The sequence below is a fragment of the Danio rerio genome, chromosome 6 (assembly GCF_052040795.2).
Source record: "Danio rerio strain M-AB ecotype USA chromosome 6, GRCz13ab, whole genome shotgun sequence".
NCBI classification, from domain to species: domain Eukaryota; kingdom Metazoa; phylum Chordata; class Actinopteri; order Cypriniformes; family Danionidae; genus Danio; species Danio rerio.
Window position 1 is genome coordinate 49,167,356 of NC_141026.1, and position 26,457 is coordinate 49,193,812.

The 26,457-nt window shown below is 35.7% G+C and overlaps 1 protein-coding gene and 1 long non-coding RNA gene across 6 annotated transcripts in view; one reads left to right on the forward strand and one right to left on the reverse strand.

Annotated features, from left to right (window-relative positions):
- Positions 1–26,457, reverse strand: part of grm4 (glutamate receptor, metabotropic 4) — a 273,711-nt gene that overhangs the window by 112,662 nt on the left and 134,592 nt on the right. For all 5 annotated transcript variants that reach the window (XM_087255821.1, XM_087255823.1, XM_087255824.1 and 2 more), the window contains 2 exon segments: positions 6,313–6,448; positions 2,175–2,329 (listed from right to left, as the gene is read on the reverse strand). In XM_087255821.1, the coding sequence (XP_087111947.1) occupies positions 2,175–2,329; positions 6,313–6,448 (291 nt within the window).
- Positions 6,838–17,785, forward strand: LOC147843630 (uncharacterized). The gene is made up of 3 exons (XR_015494136.1): positions 6,838–9,286; positions 14,364–16,283; positions 16,341–17,785. It is a non-coding gene; the product is annotated as an uncharacterized LOC147843630 (long non-coding RNA).

Genomic DNA, 26,457 nt, shown 5'->3' on the forward strand with positions numbered 1-26,457 from the left:
TTTAAAGAATCGTCATGCAGTTCAATGTCACCACAGCAGTCAAGAAAATACCATAAGCATATAGGCATACAATAGAACTGGGTAGGGGGGAAAAAAAGGATTTCACATGAACAAAAACACGAGACAGAGAAGTAGAGCTGGATCATAAAACCGATAAACTAAACCTAAAGTCTATATACTTTAAATTAGATACCTATAGTGTTGTTAAGAGTACTTCAATTCTCCAGCACACGAGGACATCATGAAGAAATTATGACTGATATGCCATGCTTCAATTCCAGCATATGATCACTACGTTTACATGGACACCAATAATTCAATTTTAATGTGATTAAGACAATACTCTGATTAAGAGTTAACCATAAAAACAGCAATTTTTGATTAATTTAATCAGATTAATGAGACTATGATCAGAGTTCAAAATCGAATTAAAGAGAAATCAAATTAAGACGTGTAGAGTATGCCGATTTTAGTCGCATTATTAAAGTGCAGTACAGACATGTAAACACCTAATCGATCTATTAACGTCATGTAGGACATTTTCGCAGCGTTTTGTGACAGGATAGTCCACACACACACACACACTTTTGAAAAGGTTCTATTATTAGTAACCATTGTAGTAGTAAGAGTCGTGGTCATGGCTATAGTAGAAGCAGCAAAGATGAAATGTACTTCTGGCTACATAATTCATGGTCTCCAGAAATGTATATAGGGCTACGTTTTTTTTAGAATGAGTCTATGCTGCAACTATCACAAGCAATGTATCAAAATTCCACTGATTTCCTAAAAATTTTATTTGTATTTCGCTATAATCCAGCACAGCCCTAGGATAAGGAGAACTCTCCTTCCTCTCTTTACAGTATTGGATGAACATAATATGTAGCATATTCCTCTTTATTTTTATAGAGAGGAGAACGAAATATCACTACTTGAATTGACTTGAATTGAAATGTTTTGCTTTTTTTTTCGATTAATACACCACGGATTCAGTGTGCAAGGTTTGTATACATTAAAAATTTTTCAGATATGAATACGAAAAAAAAAAACGCATATGAAAATTTCAGACTTCATTGTGCAATGACCTTTACTCTTCAAATATAATAATAAAAAAAAAACACTAATATAAAAAACTAATACTTTCACATTACTTTTCTTAAAAATGATCTAATTTAACCACTTAATAAAAAACAACAATTTAAGACTGTAATATATATATATATATATATTTTTCCAACGCTACTATACAAGTTATTTAATATAGCACCTTATTAGACAAAACAAAGCAATAATTTATTGTAATTAATGTTAAAATAATGACATATGTATCATTACAACATTTAAAACATATATATTAAAATATTTAATTGCCAAGGAATTCAAAGTTACAAACAAGTTATCTGATAAAGAATGATATTACATCATATAAAACAATATATAATGTATGTAGATCAGACAAGCTGCTTGACAATGTGTCAGAAAATCAAATGTATTTAAAAGCTACAATAGAGGCATTTTAATAAACAACTTTTTTACATTTGTGTCAATTGATCACACAAAACCATCCAATGCATTTAGAAGACCTGAAATAAAAGCACAGAAGTTGACTGATTTCTGCTGTGGTTTTTAAAAGTTTGAAGAGCATGAGCTGCATTTGTTTCACTTTACTACTTTGCTGTCTTTATTTTTGTCTTACAATGAAGAAAGCATTTACAGTAGCTGTGTTCATGCCATGTCGTAATTACCATCATTTCAATATGAACACACGTGACATTCTACAGCAAAAATAACATCGACTAAAATAAACGGAGATATTGCATTGTGGTCATGTGGTACAAGTCACAGCCCTCAGGAAATTCACAAGTTCACAAATTGTAATTATAAGTTCTATGAAGTACTTGAACTCTTCTTACAAGATGGAATATCGTAATTACAGTAATTACAGCATGGCATGAACTCACCTTTTGATGCATCTGGAGGAATTTCTGATGGAAATTTTTTTTTGAGTGAACCATTCTAACACTATGCATGCATCATGACTCGATTACGAACACTAAATGCATGACCAGCAGCTAAAGTGTTGTCAGAAAACATTAAGCACACACTCTGGTTTTAGAACTGCTCTCTAATGGACGAGAGCAAGCGCTGACAAGTGGAGGATTTAATCTGTCACTCGCCTCTGATGGACTGGCGTTTGGGTAGGATGGTGACAGCTCCTTCCGCCATCTCCTCCTGGTTCAGCACTGGCGAAATCTTCGAGCCCCAGCTATCAGACCCCACCCACAGGAAGTGACCAGTCTGATTGGCTTTTTTCGCCGCCTGCAGTAGCCGCCTGTTAAAAGATGAATGGCAGTTTCTATTAAAAATAATAATGATAATACCAGTTGAATATAAGCATTGCACCACAGCTCTGGATTCCTTGATGATGCTTTATTTACAGTAACTGCAAATAAATGTGTTATTTAAAGGGCCATTGGTATTGACTCTGCTCAGATCTGCATATTTCTTCAAATTGAAATGAGACATGTTATGCCAAAAATACTTTTATAAGGGGGTTTAAACAGTTGTGTGTGAATATAGCCAGCCTCTAACGGTAAAAAATAATGAATTTAGTTTTTTTATAATCACACTTGTTAAACACAATCTACAGAAACGCTTTGATTGGCATTCTGTATTGTATGCTGACAGATACCATATTTAGACAAGACAATACTAATGTTTTAAATTAATAAGCAATAAATCAAAATATTTTTGGAAGAAACATTGTCAGAACTTTATAGATTAAACAAGACATGGCTTATTTGTCACCTGCAGTAGGGCTTATAAAAAATCTGTGGCAGTTTCAATAATAAGATTGTTGTTTTGGAAGAAATAATATCAGAACTTTATACAATAAACAGGAAGTGACTTGTCTGATTGTTTTTTTCCAACTCCAGACAGTTGCTGCCTATAAAAAAGATGAATGACAATAAAAAAGTTGAATATAAGCATTGCTGAGTCACAACAACTCTAATTGCTTGTTTGCAATTATTGTCTGCTTTCTGTGGCGCTCTCCATTTACGGTAACTGCAAATCAATGAGTTATTGAAATATTAGTATTGACACTGCTCAGCTCAGCAGATTTCTTCTGGTTTTAAAATAAAAATGTTGTCTGTTAGAGCACTTTTGCTGAAAAAAAAAACAATAAAACCGGTGGCATATTTACAATCATTTTTAAAGGACACAATATCAGTGTTTTAACTTCAGAGGAGTTAATAAATCAATCATAGGTGGTACACAAATTACATTAACCAAAAATACATTCATTTTAAATCAGCAAATATAAACATTACAAATAACAAAACTAAATAGACATTTATAGAATATGCAGGAAGTAGACTGTATTTTTATTTTTCTGTCACCTGCAATGGTCACCTATAAAAAGAAACGAGTGGTAGTTTCCAATTAAAAAGAGTCATAGCAACTCTAATTACTTGTTTGCAATAGCTGTCTGGTTTTCAATGTGCTTTGAAGGTTTTACATTTACAGTAACTGCAAATCAAGATTAATATCTATTTTTATATATATTTAAATAATAATAATAATAATAATAATAGTAATATTTAAAAAATGATAAAAAATTCATTTATTCATTCATTTATTAGACAACAAAATCAAAGTGTTTTAACTTCAGAAGAGTTGATAAATCCATCTTTGGTGAAACAACCAAATTACAATAACAAAATATAATAAATTACATTCAACAAATAAAAACATTTGTTATAAATGAAAAAAAAAATAAAACTCTAAATGACTAAATTATTATCAGAAATTTCATAGACATTCATTGAATAAACAGGAAGTAGCCCATCTGATTGGATTTTGGCAGTTTCCATTCAAAAAAGGGTGACAGCAACTCTATTTACTTGTTTGCAATTATTGTCTGCTTTCTGATGTACTTTGGAGATTCTGCATTTACAGTAACTGCAAATCAATGTGTTATTGAAAGGTCAGTATTGACACTGCTCAGCTCACCGAAATGTCTTAGCATTCTCAGCCAGGCACGAAAGCAATTGATGTCAAAATTAGACATGCACAACTGACAGTAAAAGCATTTCCCCAAAATAAAAATGGCTCAATAAAGTATGTTTCAGGTGGCACACTTAAATTATTTTTCTTTCTTCAAGCAGTGTCTTTATTTCTTTTACATTCCAGAAACGGATTGTAAATAAGCAAATAAAAATCCACTGCTGAAAAGTATAGTTAAAGACAAAACTAAAACAAAAAAATTTATTTACTTTTAATTTACTTACCCTCTTTTTGTCCTCAGTACAGAAACTAGTTCTTGGTCATTCATGACATGCGGATCATCGACTACTAAGGTTTCGAGAGCAGGACTGTTGTGTTATGGCATTTTCCTTTTATTTGTCATACATTTATGAACATTAATAAGGAAACATGACCTGCCAATATTATGATATTTACACTCATTGGCCACTTTATTAGGTACATCTGTCCAACTGCTTATTAATGTGAATTTATGCAACAACTTGAAAACATGGATCCATACTGCCTTGGTTCAGACTGGTGGTGGTGGTGGTGTAACGGTGTGGGGATTTTTTGGCACACTTTTGGTCTATTAGTACCAATTGTGCATTGTGTCAATGCCACAGCCTACCAGAGTATTGTTGCTGACCATGTCCATCCCTTTATGACCACAGTGTACCCATCTTCTGATGGCTACTTCCAGCAGGATAACACAATGTCATAAATGATGTCAGGATAACCATGTCATAAATCACCGAATTATCTCAGACTGGTTTCTTGAACATGACAATGAGTTCACTGTACTCAAATGGCCTCCACAATCACCAGATCTCAATCCAATAGAGCTCCTTTAGGATGTGGTGGAACGGGAGACTCGCATCATGGATGTGCAGCTGACAAATCTGCAGCAACTGCATGATATTATCATGTCAATATGGACTGAAATCTCTGAGGAATATTTCCAGAAGGATTAAGGCAGTTCTGAAGGCAAAAGTGGGTCCAACCTGGTACTAGTAAGGTGTACCTAATAAAGTGGCCAGTGAGTGTATACTCTATATTAAAAACAAATGTCTGTGGTATCAATTCAGTATGAATATTACCATTATTACCATTTGGTATCAAACCAAAATTAAAGTAAATAAAATTTTTAATTTTGGTTTTAAGTCAACCCTATTTTAGAGTAAATACAAAATAAAAACAATACAGGAGATACCACGGTGTGTTGATGATGCATTAAGGTTTTAAACAACTGACCTAAAAAAATGAATGGATTTGCCAAACCTGTGGATCACGGTTAATGATGTACTGTAGAGTAAATATTATGCTGTTTCTTACACAGACAAATGATTTAGCTTAGTAAGATCTCAAAGTATTGTCAGGAGGCATGTTTCTATTATTTTGGCATTCACAAAATGCTAGTAGCGGCTGACTTGCATTTGATGTATCATCATTGACCACAGTTTCAGCTAAAAATCTTTTTAATGTTCCACTAAAGAAGCATTTTGAATAGCCTGAGGGTGAGTAAATTAACTAGATTTTTTCCCTCTAATCTTTGGTAAACTATCCTTTCAAACAAGTTTTTACATTCTGATGAAAGATATATTTCAAATATCATGCATAATAAAACCAAGAGCACAGATTAAAGCACGAATGGTCAATTCTGATTTCCTCTCGATGTTCATATAATGACTTTTTTTTTAATTAGAGAAACATGTTTTATGAATTACAGGTGCATCGATGTGAACATGGATAAACAAGCCATTATGAACTCAAGGACAATAGCTGACAAACAATAATTAGAGAAGCATGATTAAACAGTTATCCTGAATGCTCAGGCAAGCAACAAATTGAAAAAAAAAAAAAGTTGGACCATAATTATTCCTTCAAATTAAAACGATTATTATTCAATGGATGTCTAATAGCACATTTAAGTGAAGGCATTTTGTCAATTTTCATGAGAACAGCTGGGTTCTAATATTTCTGATTAGGTACTCCAGGTGCTCAGTGCTGGGGCGTTTTAGACGTACCCATGGGGCAAATTAAACCTGTTATAATAGAGGTCAGGGAAATGAGTTTTTCACCTCCCAGCAAAGTCCTTGTTATGCTTTTCAAATGTTATTTCATAAAGCAATGACTATTTAGCTGTTTATTAGCTTTTAAATCCATAAAGACTGATAGCAGAAATGAGTTCAGTGCAGATTACAATAAGAATAACCTACATAATATAATATCCACACACAAAAAGAGCTCAAAATGGATGCTAATTTAAAAACAACAGAAGCTGCTCACCTTATATCGTCTTCATTTGCAAATATAATAACAACCCTTGCGTTCGGATTTTCTCCTAGTCTTTTGATTATCTTATCAAATTCTTCTGGTTTTGGCTCACGGGGGATTTTCACCGACTGTGAGATACACACACTTCCTGTGGGGTAAAAAGAGAAAAAGTGGCATTATTACCAGTGGTAAAATAAAGAATCACACTCTTAAAAACTCCCCACTGAACAGCTTATTATGGGAAGTCCTGTCCAAACTCACAGCACTGGTATGGAGGGGGTATCTGCTTTGTTTGGCAGCTTAAAAATGTGCTACTGTATAAAACATTTCTGTAAGAAGCCATTTTTTACATTTTTAAATAACCTTTGTAGGTTTAACCTATATGTACAATACATTATATCATAAGGCTGGGTCAAATTGCAAAAAAAAAAAAAAAATCATGATATCATGTTTCATATCATTCGATATCAATACTTATTGAATATTATTTTAAAAATAAATTTAGGAATATAAGCATTTTTTATTTTTTTTTTATTTAACCCCTTTATTTTAATTTATCAACATTACTAAAGCAAATTGTTTTAATCAGACCACCTAGTTTTTCACAATAAACTTTTTTTGCAATAAAAATGATGTTTTTGGTGGTAATTCCTTTTTAGATTTAATTTTATTTACCATATTAGTTAGCCAACTATGCTAGCTGTGTAATCTGACGTAGTGACACACAATATAAAAATAAAGCTTATTTATTTTGGTCTCTTGTCAAGACAAGATCCACAATGGAAGGGATTAAGCCAAAGGAAGTTTGTATAACTCTTATTTTTATCCACGATCTTACTTTCACTCAGAAAGCATCTGAAATTTACCTCACTTAGGACATGCGTTAGGGCTTCCCCTATTGTAATACACCTAAAACACGGATGGCCGTAACACTCGACAATGGCAGGGAATCGTTTTCTCACGTTAACTGCAGGGGAGAGTTAAACAAAACCATTTATCGATTTGAAGTACATCACAATACATACATGTATACATGCAGCCATACATGTAAAGCACAAAAATTGTCTTTCAATTCGGTCACGTCCAGCGGCTGCCATCTGGGTAACAATCTGCATTTGTGTTTCATTGCCTTGTTTGTAAGATGATTGCTACAACTTTGTTCCACAGGATTTCTAATCCCAACTTTGTTTTGACTGAACATGTAAATCACTCGCGCTTCATCCAAGGTCCGCAACACACAACATACTCAAATACATTCTGTGCACTGCAACGTCTATAAGTCATGTAAAACAATTAAATGCAAACTGAAAATAAATTAAATTTGAATATAGGGTTTGGAATTTGATGTTTTATGAGATTATTTACTTTTTTTTTCGATTATTTTGCGATTAAATTAAGAATTTTGCAGAAACTTTTTGTTGATTTTGCATTGAATTCAGCAATCACGGAATCGCGAAAAACTACGAGGTCTGTTTAATAGTCAAAAACAAAAAATATTTAAACAAAATATCTTATCTCTTTATGACAAAATAAGTGTTAAAGAGACTCGGATAAATAAAATGTTACAAAGTGTGTGCAATAGTAAAGTGTAAATACTTGATGATATAGTAAACCTCAAACTCTGTAAACAAAACAAATTATGAAAATCAAATCTGAGCTTTCAAGTAAAGGAACCAACCACCATTATTCAAGTACATACTGCAACATTACAAATTGTGAAGTTGAATAACTCTATTACCCCTATGCTAAAGCATCTTTCAGATGGGGAGCTAGTGGCTGGGATGCACAAGAAAAGAAACCAAAAAGCCACTCTTAAGTGGCATCCTTAGCTCTTTTTTATTAACAATCTGCTGTTACACGACACTCATTTTCGCATGTGTTGTTACTCTGACCTGAAGTGACAAGCACGTGCGCGTGGATTTCTTGACTATTTGCAATGGGCTTTGCACTTGCGATTCCCTGGCGTCTGACGTAACTAGGCGACCATCAATTGCTTTCTCAGAAGACGACAAACAGAGAAACCATTGCTGCTGCTCCGATGCAAGTTTATGGAGAAAGGTAAAAAGTGCTGCAATGTTTGAGTGTGCTGTGTTTGTCTGAGGTAATCAGTCCGCCGTTATTACTGTAATGTGTATATTATAAATAAAGTGTGAAGCAAATTAGTTCTGGTTAGTTCTACTTACATGAATTGTGCTGCGTTCGCAGCATTTGGAAGTTTTTAGGTGCGGTTAGAAAATGTGCCTCCATTGAAAATGACAAACTTACACTCCAAGCTTATTTGCACTGCTTCCAAGGCATGCGCTCAGCAGCCACATTTGAATTAAACTATTGCCTTGATACCGAATCTTTTTAATTAATATTGACAATGTTATTCGGTCAATAAATATCGATTTTATCACCCAGCCCTATTATATCATATTTCAAACCAGTTTATTTTAATGCTCAAAACTGCCTCACAGAATATTTTAGTGCACTTGAACAAAACAACATTTAAATGCACCACAGGGCCGCAGTGTTTATATGCTACGATGAAGTGAAGAGGTTTGCTTATTTTCTCTGCACAGTTGTTTAAGATCAATACAAGACCCCTTAACCCCAAGGTCATGACCTGCAAGTCCAAGAGACTAGAAAAAGTAAAGGATACTGAATTTACTGCGGCATTTAATCATCAGGTGACTTTGTATAGTGGCTAAGTAACCATTCAGTGGAGTGGAATTGTCTGTAATGGTCAAGATATCGTACTCACTAGTGTTGAAGGTACAGTAATTATCACCTCTAGCACATTAGAGTTAGACAGTGAGACTTTCTGAGAAAACGTTCAAGATATGGCCCTCAGCCAGTCAATTCAATTCAATCCAATCCAAGTTTATTTGTGTAGTGCTTTTCACAACTATTATTCCAAAGCAGCATTATAAAAGGTGCATATTATTACAGTGCAATCAAAATCAGAAAGATCTAGAGCAGTGTGGAAAGATGGACAATCAAGGCAAGGCAAGGCAAGGCAAGGCAAGGCAAGTTTATTTATATAGCACATTTCATACACAGTGGCAATTCAAAGTGCTTTACATAAACAGGAATAAAAAAGACAAGTTTAGGAAAATAAAATGCAGACAATAAAAATTATTAAAAACAGATAAAAACAAATTAAAATGAGTTAAAATAGGTTATAAAAGAATGAAAAAGAAAACGAAAAACATAATAGTGCGATCTGTCGGACGCAGCACAGTGCTCATTCAGTAAAGGCACAGCTAAACAGATGTGTTTTCAGTCTTGATTTGAATGTGCCTAATGTTGGAGCACATCTGATCATTTCTGGAAGCTGATTCCAGCAGCAAGGGGCGTAGTGGCTGAAGGCAGATTCACCCTGCTTAGACTGAACTCTTGGAACTTCTAGTTTATATGATCCTAAAGATCTGAGTGATCTGTTAGGTTTGTATTCAGTGAGCATATCTGTAATGTATTGAGGTCCTTGGCCATTTAGTGATTTATAGACCAGTAATAATACTTTAAAATCTATTCTGAATGTAACTGGCAGCCAGTGTAGAGACCTGAGGACAGGTGTGATGTGCTCTGATTTCCTGCTTCTGGTCAGAATTCTGGCTGCAGCATTCTGGATGAGCTGCAAGTGTCTGACTGTCTTTTTGGGAAGGCCAGTGAGGAGTCCATTACAGTAATCCACCCTGCTGCTGATAAAAGCATGAACAAGTTTCTCTAAATCTTCACTAGAAACAAAGCATCTGATTCTTGCTATGTTTTTGAGATGATAGTATGCTGATTTACTGACTGCTTTGACATGACTGTTGAAACTCAGATCTGACTCCAGCGTCACACCAAGATTCTTGACCTTATTTTTTGTCGTTTGACCTTTAGAGCCTAGGTACGCATTCACCTTGAGAACCTCATCTCTGTTCCCAAACGCAATGACTTCAGTTTTCTCTTTGTTTAACTGAAGAAAGTTTTGGCACATCCAATTTTTAATTTCATCAATACATTGGCAGAGGGTGTCAATGGGGCTGTAGTCATTAGGCAGTAAGGCTAGGTAGATCTGAGTGTCATCAGCATAGCTGTGGTAGGAGATTTGATTCTTTCTCATTATTTGGCTCAGAGGGAGCATGTAAAGGTTGAACAGGAGAGGTGCCAGAATCGAGCCTTGTGGGACTCCACATGTCATGGGTGTCCACCTCGACCTATGATCACCTATACTGACATAGTAACCTCTCCCTTCAAGGTAAGATCTGAACCATTTGAGGACTGTCCCAGACAGCCCAACCCAGTTTTCCAGCCTATCCAGAAGTATGCTGTGATCGACAGTGTCAAATGCAGCACTGAGATCGAGCAATACCAACACTGTTATTTTACCTGAATCTGTGTTTAGACGTATATCATTGATTATCTTTATAAGAGCGCTCTCTGTACTGTGATGTGCTCTGAAACCAGATTGAAAATGGTCTAAACACCCCTTGAAGTTTAAGAACTTGTTAACCTGGTTAAAAACAACTTTTTCAATGATTTTGCCAATGAAAGGGAGATTTGAGATTGGCCTGTAATTGCTCAATAGGGTGTTATCCAGGTTGCTCTTCTTCAAGAGGGGTTTAACAACTGCAGTTTTAAGTGAGTTTGGAAAAATCCCTGAGAGAAGTGAATCATTTACCACTTTTAGAAGATCCATTTCTAAACAGGTAAACACCGTTTTGAAGAATGATGTGGGGAGCGTGTCAAGACTGCAGGTTGATGTTTTTATAATTTGCACCATCTCTTCTAAGATTTTACCGTTAATTTCCATGAAATCAGACATAATGTCTGACTTCTCAAGTTGTGGTTGAGTTTGTTTGATATCGACACAACTTGGCTGATTGGATGAGCTGATTGCCTTTCTGATATTATTGATCTTATCAGTAAAGAAATTAGCAAATTCATTACATTTGCTTACAGAGAGTAGCTCACTGGGAATCCGACTGGGGGGGTTTGTGAGCCTCTCTACTGTTGCAAAGAGTGTGCGAGCATTATTTAAATTGTTGTTTATAAGGTTTGAAAAGAAAGTCTGTCTAGCAGTTTTTAGTTCCACATTAAAAGCCTGAAGACTGTCTTTATAGATATTATAATGGACTACTAGTTTCGTCTTTCTCCACATACGCTCAGCTTTCCTGCATTGTCTTTTCTTCATTTGGACTGCTCTTGAGTTTCTCCAAGGGACTCTCTCTTTGCCAGTTCTCTTCCTAACTTTAACAGGAGCGATGTCATTTATTACATTTTCAATTTTAGAATTAAACAAATCAAGGAGAGAATCAACAGAGTCTGCAGATATACTTGGTGCTAGCGATATGGCCTTCATAAACTGCTCACTAGTGTTCTCATTTATGCACCTCTTTCTGACAGAGACAGATCTGTCTTTAATAGCTGGAGTGATCAATATATCAAAGAAAATACAGAAATGATCAGATAGTGCCACATCCTTAACAACAGTTGATGAAATGTGTAAACCCTTAGTTATAAGTAGATCAAGAGTGTGTCCACGATTGTGTGTGGGTCCTTGAACATGCTGAGTCAGATCAAAAGTGTTAAAAACAGTCATCAGTTCTTTTACAGCATTGATTTCTGGATTATCAATGTGAATATTAAAATCCCCAGCAATACTAAAATAATCATATTCAGATGTTACTATTGATAACAGCTCTGTAAAATCATCAATAAAAGCTGGAGAATATTTTGGAGGTCTGTAGATAATGATTAGTAAGATGCGTGGAGACCCTTTTAGTGCTATACTCAGATATTCAAAAGACAAATAGTCACCAAATGACACTTGTTTACATTCATACACATCTTTAAACAGGGCAGCGATGCCTCCACCTCTCCTATTAGCTCTGCAAACACTCAAAAAGTCAAAGTTTAAAGGAGCTGCTTCATTCAGAACTGCTGCGCTACAACTGTCATCTAGCCAAGTTTCATTTAAAAGCATAAAATCAAGGCAATTTGTGTTGATAAAATCATTGACTAAAAGTGACTTATTATTGAGTGATCTGATGTTTAGAAGTGCTAACTTAACAGTTTTAGTCGTTTTCACTACAGAAGTCTCAGATATACATTTAATAGACACCAGATTTGAATGATTTGCTATACGGTCTGAAAGAGTCTTTGGTTTTCTGTCACGTAATAAGACACATATCTGCGTAGAGAAAGCTACAGACACACTGGGTTCCTGCTTGTTCTGTAAACATCTGATAAAGACACTGTTACCTAAGCAGGCCCCCGAGACACATCAATGGCAGTTTTTAAGTTCAACAGCTAAAGATGAGGTGTTTTTTGGGACCTGGCGCTGTCGCAAAGACCTGAGGCCTTTCCTAGGTGTAGGGCGAGGTGGGCTTAGAGATGGGCGTGTGGCTTGCTGACTTTTGGTTGCTAACTGGGGGCTAGCAGCAATGGAGTGTGAGAGTTTAGTTCCAGCACACACCAGTTCCTCCATCTTTTTTGAAAAATCCAAGAGAGGCGAGCAAGATGACAATGAGAACGTGTCCGGTGACAGAGGCTGTGGGTCTGGGGTTTCTGGCTGCTGAGATATGTTTACCTGGCTGTTTTCCTGGGGATCATCAATGAGTGCTGAGACTTGATGCTGTTCTGATGCATCACAGTCTGCCTGTGTTGAGCTCAGTGTGCAGGGTGCAGACGGCAGTTTGTCCGTTATCGGCGGTTGTTGTGGCTGCGTGGTGTTATCTCTGTCCTTGTAGGATGCGTCAGCCACAAGTCCACTCAGGAGCTGATTTGAAGTTCTGTGGTCATCCGGACATTTGCTAGGTGTGTGTGTGTCATTCAGTTCAGTGGCATACACAGCTGATGGATGATGGAGGGAGAAGAGGATGTTGTCTTTCAGCACTTTTGCACCAAGCTTGTTTGGATGAAGGCCGTCTGATGTAAACAGCTGTCTTTGGTTCCAGAAGAGATTGAAGTTGTCGATGAAATTCAGTCTTTTCATGTTACATGTTTTCTGCAGCCATGCATTTAGACCAAGGAGCCTTGAAAACATATTTGTCCCTCTTGCAGGGAGTGGTCCACTGATGAACGGCTGAATTTTCAATCTTTCAACTGTTTCCAAAAGCTTACAGAAATCTCTCTTGAGCAGTTCTGACTGCTCCTTCCGAATATCATTCTTCCCCACATGGATGATAATCCGTTTTGCAGTCTCATGTTTCCTTAATATGTTCTCAAGTTCTTTATTTATATCAGAAACTGTAGCATGAGGAAAGCAGTATGTCATGGTATCTCTGCTCCTAAAATTTTTGATTATTGAGTCTCCAATAATCAATGTTCTTATCTCTGTTGCGATCGGAGCAGAATGCCGCTGTCTAGTCGGCCTTGAGCCTCTGTTCAGAGCAAAGTTAATTGCTGAGTCATGCGATCTCTGTCTAACTGCATTTGGGGAATCTTCACCCATATTACTCAAAACTTCATATCTGTTCTGAAGCTGTATTTGAGTCCGAGCTGTATTTGGGGTAGAGAACGCTAATGCAGCAGCGTATGACCTTCGTGATCTGACCCCACGAGTACCCTTTGGTCTCGCACCTTGTTCATGCCATAGTTCACGCTGATTTTCAACAGTTTCAATCTGTTTTTCTGTTCTCAAAACAGTAGCTGGAGTAGATTTATAGGACTTACCGGCTGAATGCTGTGAGGCTCCACGATGAACCGGTTCTGTGTAATTCGGCAGTTCTGGTTGGATCGCAAGTAACTTTGTTTCAAGAACTGCAATCTTTTGTAAAAGTTTGTGGCAGTTGGTGCAGCAGTGAGATTCCAAATCAATATGATCCAGAGCCATTTTCACAGCCGTGTTTTCCCGTCTCAGGAATGAAAGCAGCTGGTAGCGGGAGGATTGTTTAGACGATAATTCCTCTAAATAAAAGTAAAGTTGTACTCCAGAAAGTTTGTAGATTCGATGTTGATCTTCAAGCTGTTTCGTTTGAGCACTGTGCTGATAGGCTCAAGTTAAAATTAGATTATAAAATAAAAAAGCAGGAGTGCAAGGAGCGGAGCAGTAGGCAAAGACGTCCGAACAGTAGCAAAGCAGGAAGCAGCCAAGGCATGATCCGCTGAAGTTCATGTTGAGCATCAGAGTGAGGAAAAAGGGTGATTTAAGTGAATGTGGCATGGCTGTTGGTGCCTGAGTATTTCAGGAACTGCTGATCTGCTGGGATTTTCAAGCACACTCATCTCTAGGGTTTACAGAGACTGGACTTAAAAAGACAAAAAGTCCAGTGAACAGCAGTTTTGTGGCTGAAAATGCCTTGTTTATGCCAGTGGTCAGAGGAAGAATGGTCAGACTGGTTCAATCTGACAGAAAAGCAACAAAAACTCTAATAACTACACTTTACAGCTGAGGTCTGTAGAAAAGCCTCTCAACACATTAATAAAAACTTGAATCAGATGAGCTACAGCAAAAAGAAAAGCACCCCAGTGTCACTCGTGTCAGCTAAAAACAGAAAACTAATGCCAGGTTCGCACCAATAGTGGAAACAAGTATCAACATGTACAAAGTCAATGCAAACATGTGAATAGAGGTAAATTATCTAATTAAAGTACTAATGATATTAAAAGTAACCATATGATATTTTAGCTCACATTGCCAGTTATGTAGTGAACCATACATCCAAGCATCCCATTAAGAAAAATTTAATTGTTTGCAATTGTAATTTAAAATAAAAATATGAAAATGCACTTCCTGTTCGTTTTGAGTTAAATACTCTATAACATCAGAAAGATCCGACCCTTCTTATCTGAACATGCAGCTCAACTCCTTGTTCAAGCTCTTGTTCTCTCCAAACTGGATTACTGCAACTCTCTACTAGCTGGGCGTCCAGCTAACTCTATCAAGCCTCTTCAACTGCTCCAGAATGCAGCAGCACGAGTGGTCTTCAATGAACCTAAACGAGCACATGTCACTCCGCTGCTAGTCCGTTTGCACTGGCTGCCAGTTGCTGCTCGCATCAAATTCAAAGCTCTAATGTTTGCCTACAAAGTGACTTCTGGCCTTGCTCCTTCTTATCTGCTCTCACTTCTCCAGATCTATGTGCCCTCCAGAAACTTGCGTTCTGTGAATGAACGTCGCCTCGTGGTTCCATCCCAAAGAGGGAAGAAATCACTTTCGCTCACGCTCACGCTCAATCTGCCCAGTTGGTGGAATGAACTCCCTAACTGCATCAGAACAGCAGAGTCACTCGCTACTTTCAAGAAACGACTAAAAACTTAACTATTTAGTCTCCACTTCACTTCATAATCTGCAATTGCCTCTCTGAATATCACACTAACTTTACCCAAAAAAAAAAAAAAAAAACTAATACTACTAATACTTCCCTTCTTAGACTTTACAGACCTAAAACTTGCCTATAGCACTTATTAATTGTTGCTCTTAGTTGTGTAAATTGCTTCCTTGTCCTCATTTGTAAGTCGCTTTGGATAAAAGCGTCTGCTAAATGACTAAATGTAAATGTAAATTCTCACATTACGTCTGCCTAAGGTAATTGGTGTGGTTAACATATTAAGCCACACCCCTTCAACTAACTATGCCATTTTCATCACAAGTAATCATATCACAGAAGAAAAAAACAAACCACGCCCACTGTTTTCTCATTTAAAATTCAGTTTCTTCAGGAAATGCATCAAATAAAAAAATAATACATAAAAATGGTCACAGCTTTTGGTTAATGCGGACGTTAACCGTGTCTTACATTAAAATTCAAATTGTTGAACTCAAATGAGAGGGAAATTTTACATGAGGGGAAAAACAATATCAAGAGTACACCAGAGCAACACGATGTTCCGTATTTGTTCTGAACCCATCATAGCAACATCAAGCTCATACCAAATAACTTGCACAGACGAAAACCAACGGTGTTGTTGGCTTACATTAGCTCTCATCGGGTCCCGTCTGGACCAAAAAGTTACATGTGAATATACCCAACAGACAGTAGCTGACTGAAAAGGGACTGCGGTTCTGAGTTAGAAGATGTGTCTTTCCGCACCCGTAGTCTCATTCCACAAAGAGATATCGACAGATGCAGTTCACATAGACAAAGCATAAACAAAGCAGCATTTAGTAATTGTCACTCATCATGGAAGGATTCACTCATGTAAATTTGTCCGATAAGCTAAAAATTCACATTATTTGCAAATATTTAAGAAATGAATCTACAGCTGTTTTTTTTTTGGTTGCCTCTTGATTTGAATTGTTTACTTGGTTACCTTAGTTTTTGTTATTGGCTATATGTCATTGCTGAGTAACCTATCAGAAAGCTCTCTTCAATCCGCGTAATTAATAATTCTATATGCTGAATCCACTGTTGCCACTGGCTTGCTTGGTTTGGGACTTGTGGAGCTGCACATCGATGGATTTGCTCTTCAGTGTTTGGACTTTCAGCAGTGAAAATTAAACCACACTAAACTGAACTAAACTGAACTGAACTTCAACTCAATTCAATTTCAACTATACTAGAACTTCTAGGTTAAGCTGCTTTGACACAATCTACATTGTAAAAGCACTATAGAAATTAAGATTAATTTAATTGAATCAGGCCAACTCGATCTGACAATATCCCAATAAACAGGCAACAGCCTGGCTGACAGCCGACCTTTGGCTTGGTTTGTCACAGCCTTAAGAGGCTATAATTCACACAGGCTCACCAAACTGGAAATAGATGATTAGAAAATGGTTCCTTGGCATGATGAGCCCCAATTTCTGCTGTAACCATTGGTTAAACTTGCCGTAATTTGGTGTAAACAACATGGATTCATCCTGTCTACTAATAGTTCAGGCTGTTGTTGGAGTAATAGTGTGGAGGATATTTTCTAGAGCCACTTTGTGTGCCAAATGTCACAGGCTACAATAGTATTGTTGATGACCATGTCTCTTTATGACCCCGGTGTATCAGTTTTGTGACGGCTTCTTCCAGCTGGATAACACTCCATGTCACAATGCTCAAATCAACTTAAACTGCTTTCTTGAACGTGCCTGTGAGTTTGTTATACACAAATGGCCTCTTTTCACCAGATCTAAATCCAACAGAGCACCTCTGGGACGTGCTGGAATGGGACATTTGCATCATAAATAAGCAGCCAACAAATCTGCCACAATTCTCTGAGGCTGTTTTGTAGATATGGACCAAATTCTGGTAGATATGGAACAAATATATACACTATCAAAAATAGTGTCAGCATGGGTAATTATGCTGTTTAAGTCATGTCATATCTTGCCTCGGGCATCTGAATTTCCACAGACTGTGGGCTTCTCTCACCTCCAAAAAACACCCAACATGACAAGTCTGAAATAGCAGGAATAAAAAAAAATCTAATCCATATTTGTTTTCCTTCTTGTTAAGTGTGAACAATCTGGATATTCTACAGAGAAATACCATTGTTCAGCATTGATATATTTCAATCTGTTTAAGCTGTATTAGTTCTCAATCTAATTGTCCTGTCTTGCTGTCATTTATTGTTCTAATATTTTGTTGTAAGTCTCATCTTCATAACTACCAACATGTCTTGGAATTTGCTATACACAAATGTCCCTCATTCACAAGATCTAAATCCAACAGAGCACCTTTGGGATATGAATGCACTGCCAACAAACATGGCAAAATTGTGTGAGGCTGTCTTGTAGATATGGTCCAAAATTCTTGTAGAAAAGGACCACATACTGTATATACACTATAAATAATGGTGCCAGAAGGTAATTGTAGTGATTTATCGATTTGAATCTTCTTGACAATTAAATTGTATTATTTCTCAATCTCAATTCTCTTTTCCTATATCATGTACAATTAAAGTTTTATTTTGTTGTAGAATGAAGAGGTGCTCATATTGACTGTTTAACAGTTAACCGAAAGGACACATTTTGTCCGATTAATGCTTTTAGTTAAATGCTTAAAACTATTATTATTATTATTATTATTATTATTATTATTATTATTATTATTATTATATTTTGTATTTTTAAAATTTTCCTACATAAATATTTAATGCAAATTTATCAACTCATTGGGCTCTATTTTGACGGTCCATTCGCAGAGCGCAAAGTGCAGGGCGCAAACGCTTTCAGGGCGTGTCAGAACGCATTTTTGCTAATTTAAGGATGGGAAAATCCGCTTTGCGCCGTTGCGCATAGTCTAAAAGGGTTGAGTTTATTTTCTTAATGAGTTTTTTGTGTTTTGAGAATAAACCAATTAGAGAAAACTGTTAAACAGAGCATCTACTGCGTGAGAATGAGAGATAATGGATCTACTTTCTCTTTCGCTCTAGTGAATAGGGAAACCTTTACGCACAGACATCAATTAGTCTATAAATAATTAATTGCGTTTGTTAAGCGCAAATATTCGTTTTAAAAACTATTTCTAAATTCAGTTCTAATTTCCAGCAAACGAATAAATGAACAATAATAACAAAGTGTGTTCAAAAACCTGAGTTATATGCTAAAACACATGCTGTGCCCCATATTGTCTAAAACCTGACAGGTGGGCAAATCTAAGCTTGTTTTTAATAAAACAAATATAAATATGGATATAATAAATAATACTAATAATAATAATAACATTATACAAAAGCAAATTGTTATAAATGAACTGAAAAAGCCTCCCGAGATGAAGAAGGCATAAAGCGGTGATTTTTTATATTTATGTAGGCTAGAAAATATTATGCTTTGTTATTTATATTATATATCTATTCTTATATTCTATATATATCCTTAATATTATTATTTTTTTTTCATATGTAAAGATATTTGCCTATTGCTCTCTTGTGCATAGTAAGCAGTGTGTTAGCCAGGCTTTATGTTCAGTGTGTTAGCCAGAGTTTAGACCGGGTTTGTTTTGGTCAAATGAAAAATTAATTTTAGTTTCTTAAAATAGCAACGCACCAGCAGTGCGCCTCAGAAAGCCTTCCTTTTTAGACCAGAACGTCTATGGACACACATATGAGCGCTAATGCATTTGCTATTTAAACAGCGTGGCGCAACACCTCAAAACGACTCTGCGCCAAGCTGAAAAAGACTATAGCGCCGCGCCTTGCGCCACACTGCGCCGGGTGTATGATATGGCCCATTGTGTGTTAACATGTGTAATAACAAATCCCTATAGACATATTTTGCCAATAAAGCAAAATTAAGGGAGTGAAAAGAAGGCAATTGCTTTCCACAGACGGAAAACCAGTGCTGATTGTCTCCCTCATGGTCTGCCCCATAAAAACCTGTTTTGCACAAGTGGAGAAAGAAGCCACAAAAGCAAAACGTATGCGATGATTAAGTGTACAACCAACAATCCAACCAATCCTCTTTTTTTTACAGTTGCTTATAGTCCTCATGTTCATAATTTCAAACATGCCTTTGAGTTTGCTATACACAAATGTCCCCTATTCAGCACATCTAAATCCAACAGAGCACATTTGGGACATGAGTGCACTGCCAACAAATGTGCCGCGATTGTGTGAGGCTGTCTTGTAGATATGGTTCAAATTCTTGTAGAAAAGGACCACATATTGTATATACACTATAAATAATGGTGTCAGAAAGTAATGTGATGTAATATGTATTTATATAGCACTTTTATTGTGTATGGCCATAAACTCAAAGCGCTTCTCAATCATGAGGGGGGGGGGGGGGGGGGGGGGGGGGGGGGGGAGGAGGTGTCTCTCCACAATAGCACCAGTGGGCAGCATTAACTTGGATGATGCGATGGCAGCCACAGGACAGCGGTGCCAGTATGCTTACCACACACCAGCTATTGGTGTGTGGCTATTCGGTGGATGGGGATGATTGGAAGGCCATGATCGTAAGGGCCGATTGAGGGACTTAGGTAATTTTAGTGATTTAGCTTCAATCAATTTTAATCTTTTTGACCCTTAAATTGTATTAGTTCTCAATTTCAACTCTCTTTTCCTGTATCATACTAATAAAATAATATTTTGGTGTAGCAGGAATAGGTGCTCATATTGCCCGTTTAACTGTTAACCGAACGGATACATTTTGACCGATTACTATCTATCAGCTTTCAGTTAAACGCTTAAAAGTAATATTATTATTTGTTTATTCATTTTTTTCAGCTTAGTCCCTTTATTAATCTGGGGTTGCCACAGCAGAATGAACCACCAACTCATCCAGCATATGTTTTACGTAGCAGATTCTCTTCCAGCTGCAACCCATCACTGGGAAAATTATTATGGTTTAACATGTGTAACCACATGTGCCTATAGACATATTTTGACAATGAAGCAAAATCAAGAGAGTGAATAAAAGGCTATTTTTCCTGCCACAGATGCAAAAACAGGGCTCATTGTCTCTTTTTATGTGCCCATAAAAACCTTTGTTTTGCACAAGTGAAAAAAAGCCACAAAAGCAAAACTTGTTTTATGAATTTGGTGTACAACCAACAATCCAGCCAACCTTTTTTTTCAATCTGGAGAGTTACTAATAGTCCTCATCTTCATAATTTCCAACATTTATATATATATCCTCCTTCACAGACGCCTTGAATTAACCTCCTGTCATTTCAGTAAATAGTCATATGCAGATTAACTGCAAAAAATGCATAATAATAAACTCATTCAACTTTCTCAGAAAACACTGGGCCCTTTTAAACTTCCACACTAACCGATAGTTGCCATTCCAAGGAGAGGGTGTATTCAAATCGTTTGACCTGTCCTCGCTGAGAGAGGAACACTGATTTGCATCAAAGGCGTTAATTAGACAGAAAAGAGAACCCTCAAAGATGCCATATGGAGAAGCTTCCTAACGGCGGGGGTCTTGCCGTCACTTGCAGCCTCTGCTGTGTGCATATGCTACTTTGAGTCAGGAGATATTTTGAATGACTGAAGGCCTCAAGGTAAGAACTCCACATGTCACTGAAAGAGACAGCATTGAAGCAGACAAAGTCACACAGTGACTTGGTTGAATGGGTATAAAATGATTTCTTCAGCACTTTTTTTATTATAAAGACAGTTTTTACGGTTGTTAATAAAAGTTTAAATAGTTCACTGTGTTCATTTTGTTTTCTATCAAACAGAACTGCAACAGATATGACAGACAGCTAAACAATAAAATAGATGAATAAAAAATAATAGAATGATAAAATAATGGATGGATAGATGGATGGGTGGATGGATGGATGGATGGATGGATGGATGGATAGATTGATGGATGGAAACTATAGACAACATTTATTGATTCATTCATTTTCTTTTTGACTTAGTCCCTTTATTATCAGGGATTGACACAGTGGAATAAACCGCAAACTTATCCAGCAGCTGCTTTACACAGCAGATGCCCTTCCAGCTACACCACAACACTGTGAAACACCCATACACACTCTTTGACATACATACACTATGGCCAATTTAGTTGATTTAACACACCTATAGCACATGTATTTGGACTGTGGGGGAAACCGGAGGACCCCCGAGGAAACCCACACCAACACGGGAGTACATGCAAACTCCACACAAAAATGCCAACTGGCCCAGCCGGGGCTCGAACCAGCAACCTTCTGGCAGTGAGGTGATCATGCTACCCACTGCGCAACTGTGATGCCCTGGACCGAACAAACAATAGATATCTTAAGTGAATAAATGGATGAATGGAATGATGGAAAGATGGATGGATGGAACTAAACACAGAACAACCAACAGAATGATTGAGGGAATGGATGGATGGATGGAACTATGAAAAGAACAAAACAGGATGATTGAGCCTACGCATGGCTGGATGGATGGATGGATGGATGGATGGATTGATTGATTGATGGACTGATGGATGGATGGAGGTATATATACAAAAAAACAGATTGATTGAGTGAACAGATGGACAGAAGGATGGATAGAAACTATAGAGACAAACAACAAAAGTATTGAGCAGATTGATGGATGGATGGAACTACAGACAGAACAAAAAGGAATGAGTGAGCATATATATGGATGGATGGAAGGAAGGATTGATAGAAACTATAGACAGGACAAACAACAAAATGACTGAGTATATGGATGAATGAACTAATAGACAGATGGAGAGAAACTATAAACAGAAAAAAAAAACTACTTGACTGAGTGGATGGATGGATAGATGGATGAAACAATAGACAGAACAAAACAGAATGATTGAGCATATAGATGGATGGATGGATGGATGGATGGATGGATGGATGGATGGATGGATGGATGGATGGATGGATGGATGAATGGAACCATAGACAGAACAAAAGAGAATGATTGAGCACATGGATGGATGGATGAATAGAAGGATGGATGGATGGATGAAACTATATACAGAACAAAACAGAATAACTGAGCATATGGATGAATGGATGATTGGATGGATGGATAGATGAATAGATAGAAACTATAGACAGAAGAAACAACAACACGACTGAGTGGATGGATGGAAGGATAGACAAAACCACAGACACAACAAAACAGAATGATTAAGCATATGGATGGATGGATGGATGGATGGATGGATGGATGGATGAATGGATGGATGGATGGAGGGATAGATGGAATGATGGATTGAACTATATAGAGAACAAACAACAAAATGATTGAGTGGATGGGTGGATGGATGGATGGATGGATGGATGGATGGATGGATGAAACTATAGAAAGAACAAAACAGAATGATTGAGCATATAGATGGATGGAGGGATATAAACTATGGACAGAACAAAAACAATATGATAAAGGGAATGCGAAGAAACAATAGACAGAAGAACAGAAAGAACAAATGACAAAACAAATGATAGGATGAAAGAATAACAACAGAGAATAAAAGAACGACAGAATGATAGGCAGAAGAGACAATGGATTTAATAAATAACAAAAATGGTACACAGTATAAAAAACATCAGAAGTATAAAAATGATAAGAAAATATATAGAATGAATGATAGAACTTTAGAACAAAAGACAGAATGATACAATAAATGACAGATTGAATACCTGATGAATCAGACGGAAAAAAGAAAAAAAAATGTTAATAGATAGGTAGATCAAACAAAAGAGAACTACAGATTAAATAAGAATGAAATAAAATAAGAAACAACAAATCATATAAAAAGAACAACAGAAGAAAGGAAAGAACAAACTGTAGAACATATCACAACAGAACAGTATGAATGATAAATCAAATGAAAAGGATGACAGAAAGAAAATAGCATGATAAAAAGGAAAAAAGGCTGATTTAATTGAAAAATGATAACACTGAAACTGCAAACTGTTAGATAAAATTAAACATTCAACAGAAAAAAATGATAAAACAAACTGCAAATAGTTGACAATAGATAAAATGATAGATAGAAAAAAACAGAACAATAGATAGAAATAGCAAGATAAAACAAGATACAGAATGAAAGAAACAAAATGGTTCTGTCTGCTCAGAGTAGCTGTTACAGCAGAATTCCACTTTAATCATATTTATTTTAATGGAAATAAAAGACGTTGTAAAAGGAACAAATCGTTTTTTTACGCATTCTTGTAAGCATGTCTTGAATGAAATGACCAAAATATGCACAAATGTTTCCAGCGGGGTCATATTTGATGGTTAATCAAATATAATGAACAGCAGGAGGGCTGATCTGAGAACAGATGGGTTCTGACAAGACGGAAGAACTGGCTGAGTTATGCGAGTTCATTGAGTGGGTAGGTCAGTTTTCTATTTATTTACTTGTTTATTGGAACCATCATTCTCAACAGACTGAAAGCAGCTCTTCTGGCTACTGTGTCCATAGAAACTATAATGTCATGTATTAGAAAACTTGCAAAGTAGAAAGTAGAATAAAGTAGAAAGCAATAAAGTAAAAGTATAATAATGTGGTAATGTAATATGTTATAAAACACACTTTATAATAGGGATCTCTCTTCTATTTTATAAATGTTTTGCTTTGGTCAATTAGCCCTTTCAGGCAGATGAAAAAAAAAAAAAAATTAAATAAATAAATAAATAAATAAATAAATAATTATAATAATTAAATAAACAAAAAATGAATACAACTAAAACAAAGTTAAAATAAATACATTGTTTTTAAAAAATTAAGAATTTTAAAAAGTGGACTAAAATTTAAGAATTTTCAAGCCATTTAACCACTTCAGGCAGATGCTGTAAATAAAAAAAAAAAAAAAAAAGTAAAATAAAATAAAATAAAATAAAAAATAAAATAAAATAAAATAAAAGTTAAAATTCTTTAAAATTAAAACAAATAAGCCATTTAACAAGATACTGTAAAAAAAACAAAACAAAATAAAACAAAATAAAATAAAATAAAATAAAATAAAATTATTTATACTAAAACAAATTAACCATTTCACTACTTCAGGCAGATGCTGTAAAATCTATAAAAATAAAATAAAATAAATAAAACAATAATTTATATAAAATAAAATATATTATTATTATTATTATTATTATTATTATTATTATTATTATTATTATTATTATTATTATTATTATTAAACAAACCTAAATTAACCAGAATAATAGTCCAACCTAAAACAATTAAATCAAATAGAAATCCAGCATATTGTTTACAAAGAGAATGCATAAATGCCGAAAAACTGCATGTCAAAACATTTCATTGGTCTTTAGGGAAAATAAAAGAAATAAGCGACTCAAGCTAATGTAGCGAGAAGGCTCTAATAATAGCAATGACACATTCAGAGTCAACCCCTGAGTCAAAGTGACAAGATGTCAGAACTTGATCTTCTGATTTTCGGCACAGTCAATTATCCTTTCCACACACACTGTGAACAAAGCTAAAGAGAAGATACGAACAAAGCATCCATATGCTTTAGCAGCCAATCTTCAATTAAAGGAACAGTTCACTCAAATAATACATATTCTGTCATCATTTATTAACTTCCATGTAATTTCAAACCTGTGTGGATGGCAAAAAGGCAATATTCTAGTGTCTGTTTTTCTTTCATTTACAACAAACATGCAGAGCTTCAAAAATGACAGTAAATCAAAGGTATCATGAAATTGCTGTTCATTCAAGTTTTCAAAGCCTTTGTATGAAAACAGACTAGAATGAACGGAAACACTATGATATTATAAAGTGTTACCATTCATTGCAGTCTATTATTTTTAACTCATTTAGATTATTTTTTAATACAAATGGTTTGTTGCAACCGGTTTCCTCAAACCGATTGAGTTGTCTTAACCTATTGGGTTTTACTTTGCTCAAATTGCTTCTTTTACTCAAATGGATTAAGTTCAAAGTACTCATTAGGATCAGTTTTTGAACTTAAATGGTTTGTTGCAATCAGTTTCCTCAAATGGTTTGAGTTACCTTAACTTATTGGGTTTACAGTGAGTGTATGAATGTACACTGAAAAAGTGATTAGTTACTTAAAGCGAGTAAACCAATTTCCTTAAAAGCAACAAGTTGACTTTACAAAATAATGTTAGTAAACCCATTGTAACTTGGAACTGTTAAGTTGACTTAATTTTTTATAAGTATGCTAATTGTACTCACTTTTTAAAAATAAAAGTAAACTAATCACTTTTTTTCCAATACACTTTTATTATATTTGTATTTTGTTTCTAGCTTTTCTGTAACAGGCAAAATGACAGTAACTAAATGAAATCTGCTCTTCCAGACTCAAGTGTGTCTTCTAAATTCAATACGGGCTATAAGTATAGATTTTATAGACTTACTGACGCACCAAATATGTAATAATGACAGTAAATATTTGAAAACAGAAGTGCTAAAATAGACTAACACTGTAAAAAAGATTATTACTGTCTTCTGCACTGATCACAACACTCCTATCTTTATTCAGAAAATGCGTAATTCTAATCAACATTTAATGAGATGGGCTTTGTTTGTCTAAGCTTTTAACTTGGAAATGAAACCTGTTTCTGGTAAAGATAATGTGCTGGCCGATGCAATGTCACATATTACTATATGGTGTTTCGTGGTGTTTTATTTATGTATTCTTTTGTTTAATTTACCAGTCACCATATTGGGGGTGGAGATGCTGCGTGTGGCGTACCCTCCTGCCCATAATTATTAATTTCAGTTGATCTTGTTTGTCTTTTTTTTTACTTTTCAGTTTTCTATTGGTTGATTTGGTGGCATCAGGCCTTTAAAACGGTTTCATACCTCCAGACCAGCAAAATTTTTGATGGCTTTATTGTTGTGTT